Source organism: Mirounga leonina, unplaced genomic scaffold, assembly GCF_011800145.1.
Source record: "Mirounga leonina isolate KUSES-001 unplaced genomic scaffold, KU_Mleo_1.0 Mir_165, whole genome shotgun sequence".
NCBI lineage: Eukaryota > Metazoa > Chordata > Mammalia > Carnivora > Phocidae > Mirounga > Mirounga leonina.
The window spans coordinates 12,577,633-12,592,804 of NW_023270415.1; the positions used below are offsets into that span (position 1 = coordinate 12,577,633).

The 15,172-nt window shown below is 42.5% G+C and overlaps 1 protein-coding gene across 1 annotated transcript; it reads left to right on the forward strand.

The window, feature by feature from the left end:
* The first annotated feature begins 450 nt into the window (after positions 1-450).
* LOC118015377 (nascent polypeptide-associated complex subunit alpha-like) lies at positions 451-4,464 on the forward strand. Its single transcript, XM_035012256.1, has 2 exons — positions 451-508; positions 3,574-4,464. Exons 1-2 carry the CDS (start codon positions 451-453, stop codon positions 4,344-4,346), a joined length of 831 nt encoding a protein of 276 aa, XP_034868147.1. The 3' UTR covers positions 4,347-4,464.
* Positions 4,465-15,172: the final 10,708 nt, after the last annotated feature.

A 15,172-nucleotide genomic window follows, 5' to 3' on the forward strand; every position in this document is an offset into this window, starting at 1 on the left:
AAACATTTATTGATTACTTAGTGTTTCAGTGTTCTTTAGGCATTGCTGTAAATTAATACACACACACACACACACACACTTGCCCTTCATGAGATCAGAGTCTAATAAAAGGACATGATGCCCATTCTTTTTTTTTTAATATTTTTATTTATTTATTTGACAGAGAGAGCACAAGCAGGGGAAGGAACAGGCAGAGGGAGAGGGAGAAGCAGACTCCCCACTAAGCAGGGATCCCGATGCGGGGCTCGATCCCAGGACCCCAGGATCATGACCTGAGCTGAAGGCAGACAGATGCTTAACTGACTGAGCCACCCAGGTGCCCCCATGATGCCCATTCTTATACCATATGATGACTTAGAGCTATAGTAAAGGTTAGAGAATGACTCTTTCTTGAGCCAGAAAATCCTAAATAATTTATTAACTATCAAGTGGCTATTTAAGATATTAGCCATGATTTCCACCAGAAGGATTTACCATCCAGCAGTGAAAGAGATTCATGCATTCAGAGGTATGGCTTTGGAATCACACAAACCTGAATTTTCATCCAAAATTTTCCACTACTCACTAACTTTGTAAACTTACAGAAGTTGTTTTGTCTCTCTGAGACTCTATTTTCTCTTTTGTAATATGAGTAAAAAAACTACAGTAAAAGTTCCCTTAACCAACTCTCCAGATTCATGAAGACTCTTCCTTCACCTTAAGACATATTGACTGTTGCTCAGTCATGCTGAAAGCACACAGTTCACAGGCTATACAAGATGATGCCCCTCCAACCAAGTTACACTTACCAAGATACAGTTGTGTTTGTTTTTAAATATATTTATGTTGGCTTTAGTTATTTTAATTACAAAAAAAATGAAAAATTTTATTACCGGTGAAATATGAAGGCAAAAAGTAAAAGATAAGTAACTTTTAAAAATACTGTCAAATTAGTTGGTTAAAATATATATGCGTGTGTGTGTGTGTGTGTGTGTGTGAGATAAAGTTGGAAAAAATGGTGTGGAGAAGTTGTAAAAATCTAGAAGGATTCTATACTCAAAATGTTTTGCAGGTGCAGTTACATCCTGGACATTTCAGATGTCATAAATAAGGCAATAGGTGTAGTTTATGCAAAAAAACTAAGGGAGTTTTAATCAATGGACTCATGATCAAAGATAAACCCTTGGCCTTATGGATGACATGTGAATAAAGTGTTATATGTTTAGGATTAAAATAAAATTTTGTGGAGTGATGGGGTGGGTTAATTAGAATAGGTATAGCATTTATTATAGTACCTGGCACATAGACAATCCATTAAGTGGTGGCATTATTGTTGGTAGCTAGGGACAGGTGTTATTTTATTTGATAAAATATTTTTAAGAGTCCACTCTGTGCCAGGCCCTGAGCATACAATGGTGAGGAAAAAAAAAAAAAAAAAACAATCCTGGACACTGCCTTTATGAATCTTAGAGGGAGAGCATCTATTTGATGAAATCATCACATGAAGCCATAATCTCAATGTAAGAGAAGGGCTATAAAGGAAGAATACAGTAGGGGGACCTGATCTGTGTTGAGGGTCACCAGAAAGTATCCTTTAAACTGAGTTCTGCAGCAAGAGTTCAGTGAGGTCAAATCTAGCAGTCCTTTGCAGGCCATGAGAAGAATTTGGGGCATTAGCATAATGCAGTGCAAATTCAAAGGTGACAATCTACTTTAAGATCAAATTGCATAAAACATCTCCATTCCCTTTGAAATCCTATATTAGTTAGCTGCTGTAAGAAATCAACACCAAAATTTCAGTGGTCTGACACAAACTGAAATTGATCTCTTGCTCAGTAATAGCCTTCGGCAGATATTCCTGACTGGTGGGAGGCTTTCCTCCACACAGTGATTCAGGGACTCAAGCTCCTTCCATCTTATGACTCTACCATCCCACCAGAACTCATCAACCTCTGCACCTCTGCATTCAGCCAACATAAGGGAGAGAAGAGCAAGGAGTAGGTACACCCACTTACTGAACATCTGACTTACATCACTTCTGCTGACATTCCGTTGATGAGAGCTAGCCAATGAACACATCAGGTAAACAGAAGAATGTAGATCAGCTGCTTCCCAGGGACAGCTGCTTTCTATGGTAGGGGAGGACCATCTGTAGTACCCAACTCTGCCACAAACCACTTAACATAAATTAACATTTTTGCCAAGTAAGTTTTTCCTTTTATCTTGGAAAATCTCCCTTACCCCGGGCTCAGTCAGTTAAGCATCTGCCTTCGGCTCAGGTCATGATCCCAGAGTCCCGGGATCGAGTCCCACATTGGGTTCCCTGCTCAGCAGGGAGTCTGCTTCTTCCTCTGCCCCTCACGCCACTCTCAGGCTCTTTCTCTCTCTCAAATAAACAAATAAAATTTAAAAAAAAGAAAAAAGAAAAGAAAATCTCCCTTACCCCAATCTCAGTACATTGTCTGAATTTGAGTTAGTGTTCAGTAATTCATGTGGCTATTTTAAAAGGCATAGCAAATATTAGCTTTTTCTTTTAAATGCAATGTACCATAATACATGTTCATGTATTTGGTGGGCCTACTAGTCTGAAAACATAGTAGTTACCATTTTTGCTAGACCATATTTGGGTGGTCTGAATTCTTCTAATTTTTGATGTTCTACCATTAATGAAAATGTTTACTGTGTCCAACTAACATCACTCCTGATCATTACCAAATGAGGGATGGTGTCCTGAGTACTTCTTCCTTCAGCTACACCAAGCATACTTTAAAAACTTACACCAATACTCAGCAAGCCCCACATATATACACAACTACAATCTCCCCCCCCCCAAAAAAACAGTAAATTTTAAGCCTGTTGTTATGTATCTTTTCCTTTACCAATTTGTTGCCCAATTTTGAATGGGTAAGAGAAGAAAAACAAAAAGCTGTCTGTAAAATCTTCTTTAGATTCTCTAAACTCAAGCCCTCGAATGAAGAGGTTCAGATCTCCAGCTTCTTTCTCAAGTCTAATTCTTCCTTCAAATAGGTTTTGCTGGGTTTGGATCTTATCATTCATGTTCATAGACATAATGAAATCTAGCACATACCATATTTTCCTTTTGTAGAATAAGATAGGACTCTTGGATATAACATCAAAAGTACAGGCCACAAAAGGAAAAAAAAACCCAATAAGTTGGACTTAGTCAAATTAAAAACTTTAATTCATCAAAGACTCTACCAACAGAGTGAAAAGGCAGCATGTGATGGGAGAAAATATTTGCAAATCATATGTCTGATACAGGGTTAATATCCAGAATATATGAAGAACTCCTACAACTCAACAACAAAACAAACCAATTAAAAAATGGGCAAAGGACTTGAATAGACATTTCTCCAAGAAGATACATAAATGGTTCATAAGTGCATGAAAAGGTGCTCAACGTCGCTAATCATGAGGGAAATGCAAATCAAAACCACAAGATACTACTTCACATCCATCAAGATGGCGATTATCAAAACAAAACAAAAAAAAACAGAAAACAAGTGTTGATAATATGGAGAAACTGGAACCCCCATGCACTGCTGGTAGGAATGTAAAATGGTGCAACTATATGGAAAACAGTATGTGGTTGGTTCCTCAAAAAAGTACAAATAGAGTTTCCTTCTGCAACAGGTGTGGGTCACGCTCTCGCTCGCTCTCTTTCTGCCACCATCTTGGTTCCGCGTTCCCCTCACAAAAGGCCTGGTGAAGCCACAGAAACCGTCCCTGCTACAGAGCGGGAGCTGCCACAGCCCCAGGCTGGGACGGGGTCTGGAACAGAATCCGACAGTGATGACTCAGTACCAGAGCCTGAGGAACAAGATCCCACACAGGCAGCTGCACAACAGGCTCAGCTGGCAGCAGCCACTGGAATCGATGAAGAACCAGTCAGTAAAGCAAAACAGAGCCGGAGTGAAAAGAAGCCAGGGAAGGCTATGTCCAAACTGGGTCTTCGACAGGTTACAGGGGTTACAAGAGTCACTATCCGGAAATCTAAGAATATCCTCTTTGTCATCACAAAACCAGATGTCTACAAGAGCCCAGCTTCAGATACCTACGTAGTTTTGGGGGAAGCCAAGATCGAGGATTTAGCTCAGCAAGCACAACTAGCAGCTGCTGAGAAATTCAAAGTTCAAGGTGAAGGTGTCTCAAACATTCAAGAAAACACACAGACTCCAACTGTACAAGAGAAGAGTGAAGAGGAAGAGGTTGATGAAACCAGTGTAGAGGTTAAGGACATAGAATTGGTCATGTCACAAGCAAATGTGTCAAGAGCAAAGGTAATCCAAGCCCTGAAGAACAACGGTAATGATATTGTAAATGCTATTATGGAATTAACAATGTAACCATCTGAAAACGAGGACTTTTTTTTGGTGTTTCAAAAGAATAACTGCAGCTTGGTTTGATATTTGTACTGTTTCTATCATTAATAAAGTTATGGCTTCTTGTTGGATGAAAAAAAAAGTACAGATAGAATTATCATGTGATCTAGCAATTCCACTTCTGAGTATAAACACAAAAGAATTGAAGGCAGGGGGCTCAAACAGGGATTTGTATATGCGTGTTCGTTCATAGCAGCATTATTCACAAAAGCCAAAAGACGGAAGCCACCCAAGTGTCTACCAACAGATGAATAGATAAAAATATGGCATATACATACAATTGAATATTTTTCAAAGCTTTATTTATTTTAGAGACAGAGAGAGCAAGTGTGGGGAGGGATGGGGGAGGGAATCTCAAGCAGATACTCTGCGGAGCGTGGAGCTGGACTTGGGGCTCGATCTCAGGACCCCAAGATCATGACCTGAGCCAAAGCCAAGAGTCAGATGTTCAACCGACCCAGCCACCCAGGCGCCCCCATACAATGGAAGATTTAATCAGTCTTTAAAAGGGATGAAATACTGATACCTACAACAACATGAATGAATCTCAAAGACGTTATGCTGTGAAATCACCCAGTCACGAAAGGACAAAGACCATATGATTCCACCTATATGAAATACCTAGAGTGGTCAAGTTCGTAAATACAGAAAGTAGAATAGTAGTTACCAGGGGCTGACGGGAGGGGAACGTGGGGACTTACACTGAGTTACTGTATGAGTACAGAATTTCAGTTTGGGAAGATAAAAAAGTTCTGGAAACGGATGGTGGTGATAGTTGTACAGCAATGTGAATGTGGTTATTGCACAGAACTTTTACTTAAAAGTGGTTAAAATGGAGGGCACCTGGGGGGGCACCGTCGGTTAAGCATCTAACTCTTGGTTTCGGCTCAGGTCATGATCTCAGCATCATGGGATCAAGCCCCCTGTTGGGGTCCACACTCGGGGCGTCTGCTTGAGATTCTTTCCCTCTCCCCCTCTGCTCCTTCCCCTACTTACATGCTCTCTTTCTCTCAAATAAATAAATAAAATCTTTTTTTTTTTAAGTGGTTAAAATGGGAGGGAGGGAAGGAAAGAAAGGAAGAAAGGAAGGGAGGGAGAGAGGGAGGGAGGGAGGGGAAGGGGAGTGAAAGGAAAGATATGATACTTGAGACAAAGTCTGGTGGAAGCCATGGCCCCAAACAGAACTTGACATCCTAAGATGATGATGTCCCCTTTGCTACAATGGGCCAAAGCTTTCAGCAGGAAGTCCTTGGATCCCCTTATTAACCAATGACATGGACTTGTTTTGTTGTTATTGCTGAGCACAGGGCATCTGGAGCCTGTCATAACCACCCACCCACATGCTGAAGCTTGGGTCGGTTTGTAAAAACAGTTAGTTCAGTAGAGTTCATGCCAGTGTCCTTTATATGTTTTTATCTTTCTTTTTTTAAATTTTATTTATTCATTTATCAGAGAGAGAGCACACACAAGGGGAGCTGCAGGCAGAAGGAGAAGCAGACTCCCCGCTAAGCAAGGAGCCCAGCACAGGACTCGATCCCAGGACCCTGGGATCAATGACCTGAGCCGAAGGCAGATGCTTAACCAACTAAGCCACCCAGTCACCCTGGTTTTTTTATCTTTCTGACCAAAAAAGATAAAGAGTATATAATATTTAAGTTAAACTAAATATATATATATAGTAAATATAAAATATATATAAAGGTAAAGGGTATACAATATTTAATTTAAGTTAATATTCAAATCTGGTCTATATTCTTATTCCCAGCATAGTTATTAAATCCGAGAAGAAGAAGGAAGAGGAGAAGGAGAAGAAAAGACAAAGCCATGGATATCCCAGTGTTAAAGGCTGAGTCACAGTTCGAAGCATACCAGGTAGAAAGAAGTCTGTAGCGTTAACTGTCATTGTGTGGTTTGCAGACCTTAGAAGTTTCCATTGTTACCCATTTCTTATTGATGTTAAGTCCAGCCTGTTTTGTACTCTTCCACAGTGGAATAATACTTACGCCTTCCATGTATGTCCTTTCTACTAGTTGCAGTTGTTTTTCTACTATTATTTTATTTGCATAATTAACACACTGATTTGTTTTGTCTTGACAGCCTGGGGCAGTGGTACTAAGGGTACATATTTTTAAGTCAAACAAATACACGGACCTTTTGAAAATGAAGCATGCTAGATTCCTTTTCAGATTCTCTTGAAATCAGATAATAGAGATTCTGGGAATGATCCACTCGAGGCCAAAAAAAAAAAGGTTTTATAACCAATGATGATCTACATAAACTTTAATGCCCTTTAAGATCATCTGCCTCATACTATGTGCTGGTTAATTGAATTTAAATTTTGTTTTATTTTTTTTAGATTTTTTTTTTTTTTTTTTTAATGACAGAGAGAGACACAGTGAGAGAGGGAACACAAGCAGGGGGAGTGGAGGAGGGAGAAGCAGGCTTCCTGTGGAGCAGGGAGCCCGATGCGGGGCTCAATCCCAGGACCCTGGGATCATGACCTAAGCCAAAGGCAGACGCTTAACCATCTGAGCCACCCAGGCGCCCCTGAATTTAAATTTTTAAAAAAAGGTAAAAAACATCATCTGCCTCACGGTCAGCTAATTTTTCTCAGAATGCCTCTGAGATGAATGTGTGTATACTCATATTTCAGCCAGTAATAAAGGCTAACAAGGTGTGACCCTGAAAAATACACCGACCAGGGTTCTCTACTATCAGGTTACAGGGGAGGGTGTTGGATTGTTCATAAAATGCTTTCGATCTTTGCTGAGACTATGTTGCTAAACCAGCCAGACTTCAGGATTCAGAAAACCTACTCTGAAGCCAATCTGAAATTCACAATGGTCCTGATGAAGGACCAGTAAGTTAAATTGGGTATGTAGAGGCCAATTTTTTTTAAATAAAGAACATTTGTGCAGAGTGATGCTGCCAACAGGATTTTACTTGTGCAGGTCTCCCTTTTAAACTTTGCCAATTAAACTGGCCAAATCCCTACAGTCCATTCCAGAACCTCACCAGGAACACCATCATGAATTAATAGTAAGTCTGAATTACGTGATCATTTGTAAATAGCACTTCCTTAATTACTACCAAGAATTTGAAAAATCAAAACAAAACCAAACACCACTAATGGTGAACCACGTATGGCCTAGGAAAAACACTGACCACTTTGTCACGCACAAGTTGACACACAGCATATTCAAAGGGACATACTTCAGGAACGAGGTGGCCTGAGCCCTCATCTCTGTTCATTCTGTGCAGATTTATACAGGTCACTTGAGCTCTTTACTCTACTCTTTTCTCATTTTTTTTTAAATATTTTATTTATTTATTTGAGAGAGAGAATGAGATAGAGAGAGCATGAGAGGGGGGAGGGTCAGAGGGAGAAGCAGACTCTCCGCTGAGCAGGGAGCCCGATGTGGGACTCGATCCCGGGACTCCAGGATCATGACCTGAGCCGAAGGCAGGCGCTTAACCAACTGAGCCACCCAGGTGCCCCTCTTTTCTCATTTTTTAAAAAGATTTTATTTATTTGAGAGAGCGAGAACATGCACAAGTGGCAGGGGAGGGCAGAGGGAGAGGGAGAAGCAGACGCCCCACTGAGCAGGGAGCCCGATGTGGGGGCTCGATGTGGGGCTCGATCCCAGGACCCTGAGATCATGACCTGAGCCAAACTGCCCAGGTGCCCCCCTCTCTTTTCTCATTTTTGAAATGAAGGGCATATGCTAATAATCTCTATATCCTTTCTGGCTCCCAAATTCTAATTTTACATCTCTAAATCATTTAAAGTAACACATTGTCTCTACATAAACTAATCTTGCTAAACTGATTCCAACATAACTTTAGTTGACTTGTTTAAGTAGGTTGAACATCCCCACATTAGGAGCTCTGAATCATGGCCTCCCTATTAATTTTCTCATAAATAGCACAGAAGTTAAGTTGCAACCTAGTTTTGCCTGCAATGTCATAAAATCTAAATTAGTTGAATTTAAATTGGTGAAGTGTGAGTATGTGTTAGATTAAAACCCAGTATTGACGAATTGTGCATGTTCTTTCCTGGGTCATTTCCTCTTTTTCAGCACGATCTGCCCGGGAAATTATAAATCGCCCACAGCTTCCACAGATATGCCTGACTCCTGAAAGTCTGACTCCGGACAGTTTCTCTCCTGAGCTCCAAACTCATATTTTAAAAATAATCTTCACCACTCACTGAGCGTCTCTTACAAGTCTGGTGCTGAACTGTCATTTTAACAACATGGTTTCTGCCTTGACAGTTCCTCTGCAGGGCAGACCTTGTTATCTCTATTCTAGATGAGGAAATTGAGTCTCAGAGAGGCCTTGTAGCTGATCAGAGTCATGCAGTTGGTCATTTTCAAAGCCCTGATTGGAATCCAGGTCTTGCTACCTCAGAAATCCATGCCTCTGACTATTTTACTAGAATGAACAATATAGATTAGAAATGCAAGATACTACATCATGATAACGGTTCTGGATTAAAGTTTTCCTCTTGGCATAAAGTGGGGCACGTTGGCAGGAAAGGCATTCTGGCAAGGTGGACAAACTCTGAAATCTGAGATCAAGAGCAGAGGAAGGGGGAGCTATAAAGACAGGTCTGGGCCAGGCTGGGAAGAGCTTCCTCGGTCCAGAACGAGGAATGTAGGCTTCTATAGAACAACGTGGGTCATCACAGGGATTCAGGAGGGAGCTGGGAGTGATGTCTAGCGTCAGTTTCATATTTTAGCAGAAACATTCTGGAAACGACTTTAAGAATACTGTAGAAAGAAATAGAGGTGAGAAGCAGAAAGATCATTGAGAAAGCTCTTCTCCTAGCCCAGAGAGAGGCGATTCAGCCTGAATAGGACAATGACAGAAGGAAGGCATAAAAAAGGATGCAGAACTTGGCACACAATTAAATTGGATAAGTGGATAGGATGAGGTTATGTGGACCCCAAAGCAACTCTGATTTGTCTTTATCTTGCTACCCAGCAAAGTATGCCCCGACAGCACCCCTATTGCAAAGCCTACCATCTCCTCAGAGAAAGCCACTGCCCTGGAATGTACCAGAACCAAAACATGCAAAAATAGAATGTCTGGATCCTATTGAATTATTTCTGGTCTTTTCTCTATTTTTAAGAAGAGAGAGTCCATAAGACATGATTTCCTGTCATCGAATGCCTGTGTCTTCAGACTAGGGGTAGGAAAGAAAAGGAGTACAGAAAACTGAAAGACACCTTTGGAGTGTCCTAGTGCATATCTAAGTCCATGACCTGTGAAAACGATGACAAGGCCTACCTTAGGGGGAGCTTGGGTCTCACTCATTGCAGAGCCTAACCTCAGCTCCTGCCCCCATGTGCATGAACCGAATGTAGCCCAAACTCAATATTTCTAAATTTCTCACCCCCCAGCTCTAGGCAACCTCTGTCCGATACTTAAATTCTTACAGTCACCTCCTAATTGGTCTTCCCACATCCACCCAGGCCCCTGCCCTGGACCATTCTCAACACCAAAACCTCAGGGGCGCCTGGGTGACTCAGATGGTTAAGCGTCTGCCTTCGGCTCAGGTCATGATCCCAGGGTCCTGGGATCGAGCCCCACATCGGGCTCCTGGCTCAGCGGGAAGCCTGCTTCTCCCTCTCCCTCTGCCTCTCTCCCTGCTCGTGCTCTCTCTCTCTCTCTCTCTATCTCTCTGTATCTGTGTCTCAAATGAATAAATAAAATCTTAAAACAAACAAACAAACACCGAAACCTCAGACTTCTTAAAACCTCATTGGACCATCTCACTCTTCTGCCCAGAACTGCCCAAAGGTTCCATGGCCAAAGTCCTTCTGTGACCATAAGACCCTGCTGACCCTATCCCAGCCACCCGTGGCCACTGACCTCATCTCCTCCTGTTCCTTCCCCTCCCTTGGCTCCAGCTTCATTGGCCTCCTTGCTCCTCAGATCCACTAGTCACACCCTAACGCAATGCCTTTGTGCTGTTTTCTTCATTCTTCCCTCAGACATCTGTGAGCCCCATGCCCCCCTCTCCCCCGGGGTTCTGTCCAAATGTAGCCTCTGTAGTGAGTCATACACTGGGCCACCTTACAGAAAATTGCAAACCTCCCCACTACCCTGCCTCATGCCAGATGTCTCCCCAACACACACTGCTTTATCTTGCTCCAAGGCCTTACTACAAGTTAATGTACTATTATGGGTTGAACTATGTCTCCCCAAAAGATGCTGAAGTCTTAATCCCCAGTACGTGGATGTAACTTTTTGGGAAAAGGGTCTTTGCAGATGATTGAGTTAAGTTGAGGTCTTTAGAGTGGGCCCTAATCCAATGCAGCTGGTGTCCTTATTCAAAGGGGAAATTTGGACCCAGAGACACGGGGAGAACATCATATGAGGATGAAGGAAGAGATTGGGATGATACCGCTTTTTACAAGCCAACCAAGCACCAGAAGCTGGGGAAGAGGCCTAGAGCAGATTCCCCCCTCACAGCCCTCAGCAGGAACCAGCCCCACCAACACCTTGATGTTGAGCTTCTGTCCTCCAGCACGTTGAGACAAAAAATTTCTGTTGTCTAAACCACCCAGTGTGTCGTACTTAGTTATGGCGGGCCGAACAAACTAATACTATATGATCTGCCTCTTTTTTTATTTATGATCGGTCTTCTCCCCCAAAGGTAAGCTTCCCAGGAGCAGGGATTTGTTGATGTATCTTCACTATCCTATCTCTAGCAGTAAGTGAATGAATCGACAGTTGTGCCCCAGTCCATACTTCTAGACTTTTCTCCCACCTCTGTCCAAGACGAAATCCTTCTGACCTTCACCCCAAATACCATGGGCTTTGATACCTTCTGAACTCTGCTTATGCTGTTTTCCTCTACCCAGGCTGCCCGTCTGCCCCTTCTCCACCCCTTAACATCTCCTTATCAGTTAAGACACATCCATGTCACCCCTTCAGCGATGAATTTCCTCTGCTCCCCTCTTCTGCTTTATTATTCATGTGGTTGTGCCTCTCTGCCTGTAAACTGTGACCCCTTTCAGTTCTGGAATCATATCCTATTAATCTTCCTATCCCCAGAACCTGGCCCAGTGACTGGCACACCAGAGATGCTTAGTAAATGTTTGCTAGATTGAATTAAATCTGTATCCCGCAGCTTTTGCTCTTGCTGCCCTTCCCTAGACTGCTAGCCACAGCAGGGTACAAGAGGATTAGACAGGACTTTGCAGAGCAGAACTCAGATTAGAGCATCGGAGCGCTACGGGGCTGCGCCTCTCCGCAGACCCTTTGTCTCCGCGATGTTGTACCCAAACCACTCAGCGAAGCCCCGGGAGACATTTGCCAGAATTCACAGCAACACAAACAGCTCAATCAAAGGAGAAGGTGTGCGAATCCTCTTCCTTTTTATAAACTAGAGCAAGGATCCTGTTGGGCAAAAAAGACAGTTCTTTGAGACAGCATTTCCCAGGTTGGTAGGCAAGAGGAAACCCTGGCTTTGATTCCAGGTAATGGGCTCATCAGAGTTCTTCTGCCCCTAGTTCTTTCCAGTGGGCAGGTGTTGTAAAGGCCTCGTGTGTCCACTCATCTTTGCAGAGAGGATGAATTGGAGTCAGCTCCAGAAATGAAGGGTGTGTTTGGAGTGGCCAAGGCTCATTTAACCTATTTGAATACTCAAGGGAATGTAATCTGAAAAGGCTAGGATAGACTCCACCCCCACCCCCACCCCCAGAAATTCAAACTGCATGGAACTCAAATAACAAACTGCATTCTAAGGAATCGCCATTGCTTCTCAGAAGGTTCTCTGCCCTCTTTTTTCTCAAAGGCATTCATTCTCAGAGTCTTGCGGTCATTACCAAAACAGCAGAGTGGGCCCTGGGAAATGTAGGGAACTTTAGAGAGCATTATTGAAGTCCTCATTCCTTGTAGGTACCATCTTGGTTAGGGTCAGCTTCAAATTCATGAGAATAGATGATTTCCTCACCCTAATTATGTGCATTCGACAAGAACACGTTTTCAAATGTCTAGCTAATTGTGTTCATGTGGGTCATTCATTCGTGGGCCCAGACTCAATGCCTTTGCAGTGCCAAGCCCTGTGCTCTTCTCAAATGCACGAAAACAAGGGGCTCCTCTTTTATGCGTAAAGTTGATTAAACAAGAACTTACTAAGCACCTCCACTATTCCCAGCAAAGTATGATAAGCTCTGTCATTAAGACTGAAGAATTGCACTCATATTGGTAATAATTCAACTCAGCCCTGCCCTTCGTCCCTTTAAATTCATTAGGGGCAATGTTTTGATCATTGTTTGTACATTAATCCCATAATACTGTGAGCCATTGTTGTTGTTGTTGTTGTTACTATTATTATTATTGGCAGTGGAGAGGCCCTCATCCAGTGAGACTAGTAGTTCTTAACATTTTGGTTACATTCACCTTTCAGAGCAAAGAATGTCAGGCGCCCCCTCTCCATAAAAATTCACATGTCTCATATATATTTCCTTTATGTGTAATTTCACAATATCTAAAAAGTTAACAGACACTCTAAAGCAGGAGTCAGTAGACTTTCTCTCTAAAGGCCAGATAGTAAATATTTTAGGCTCTACAGATCAAGAGGCAAAAGAAGGAGTATTATGTAGATATATTTGTCCCCCCCTAATCTGTGAGGCATAGGTTCCAAGACCCCCAGTGGATGCCTGAAATCACAGATAGTACCAAACCTTATCGTACTGTTTTTTCCTATATTTACACACCTATGATAGAGTTTAATTCATAAATCAGGCACGGGGCGCCTGGGTGGCTCAGTCAGTAAGCGTCTGCCTTCGGCTCAGGTCATGATCCCAGGGTCCTGGGATTGAGTCCCACATCGGGCTCCCTGCTCGGCGGGAAGCCTGCTTCTCCCTCCCCTGCTCCCCCTGCTTGTGTTCCCTCTCTCGCTGTGTCTCTCTCTGTCAAATAAATAAATAAAATCTTTCAAAATAAATAAATAAATAAATAAATAAATAAATAAATAAATAAATAAAGCACAGATTATAGAAGGATTATAACAATGTCCCATAATAAAATTTATGTGAATGTGGTCTCTCTCTCGCTTTTTTTTTTTTAAGATTTTATTTATTTGACAGAGAGAGAGACAGTGAGAGAGGGAACACAAGCAGGGGAAGGGGGGAGAGGGAGAAGCAGGCTTCCCGCGGAGCAGGGAGCCTGATGCAGGGCTCGATCCCAGGACCCTGGGATCATGACCTGAGCCGAAGGCAGACGCTTAACGACTGAGCCACCCAGGCGCCCCCTCTCTCTCGCTCTTAACGTTATGTGAATGTGGTCTCACTCTCTCACTCTTAATGCATCTAATTGTCCTGTACTCACCCTTCTTGTGATGATATGAGATAATAAAATGTCTACGCGATGAGATGAAGCGAGGGGAATGACGTAAGCGCTGTGACGCAGCATTCAGCGGCTACTGACATTCTGACCACATGTCAGACGGAGGATCTTCTGCTTCCTGACCACCGTTGGCTGCGGGTAACCAAAACCGTGGGAAAGCAAGACCACGGATATGGGGTGGGACTACTGCACTTAGATTACAGGAGAGAAAACAAATGCTTGCAGTTTTTAATTGATAAAATCCAAACTATTACTTGAGTATGGTTTTGGCTTTTTTGTAATGCAAGTCTATTAATGAGAAGCAAGGAGCTCAGCAAGGGACAGGAGAAAAATATATCACTTCATTGTGGTTCAAAGTTAATATTCCCTATCATCAAATCGATTGAAAATGTTCATCTGTAAAAACCATCCCTAGGGGGTTGCTCAGTTGGTTAAGCATCTGCGTTTGGCTCAGGTCATGATCCCAGGGTCCTGGGATCCAGCCCTGAGTCAGGACCCCTGCTCAGCGGGGAGCCTGCTCCTCCCTCTCCCTGCCACTCCCCCTGCTTGTGCTTGCTCTCTCTCTCTTTCTCTCTCTCTCTGTCAAATAAATAAATAAAATCTTTAAAAGAACAAAAATCAAAACGAAAAACCATCCTTGGTTTGAGGACAATAAAAAACCCAGGCAGTGGGCTGGATTTGGCCAGTGGGCCATCATTTGCTAATCCATGCTTTAATGTTCACCCAAAGTAAAAGACCCAAGTCCAGAACGAAGGCAAGATAGCAAGGCTGCTTCTTTCGTGGTTCTCCACCGTGGTGGCAAGAAACAAGCTCACCCAGTGGCCTTACCTGGAGCCAGCAAGGATTCCTGGTGCAGTGCTCCCATTGCGAGGCGCTGGTTGGCAGCTGAATTGGGGTTGCATTCCTACTGCACGGAGCTGCAACCAAGAACGCATGGCATAGTAAATTCTATTAACCTACATTCTGTGACCTCGATAAAACTTTCTCAAGAATCAGCAAGAATAACAATGCATATGAAAAGAAATTCCTTTGCCCAGTGTCTGAAAATTGAAATGTAAAAAGCACATCAGTGGATAAGGCTTTTTAATGAATAAAATTATTTTCTTAATCTGCAGTTATCTTTCAATCAATACTCACTCTCAGAAATTCAAAAAAACACCATCTCGCAAATTTAAAAGAGCTCAGAATAAATCATAATAAACTAATCAAGAGGCAGTGTTCAGCCAAACTGATTATGCAGAAATTTTAGCCTTGAACTCATGCAGTTAATCATTTTCTACTAAAAAACATTCCATAGTAACAGTCAATCACAAGAGAAATGTAATTCTATATAATGTTTTCGGGCCTATAATGTCTGGAAAGCTTAGGCCACTAAGAAGAGCCATAAATGCATTTCATTGTCGCTTAGAACCCATCGTTTCATTTCA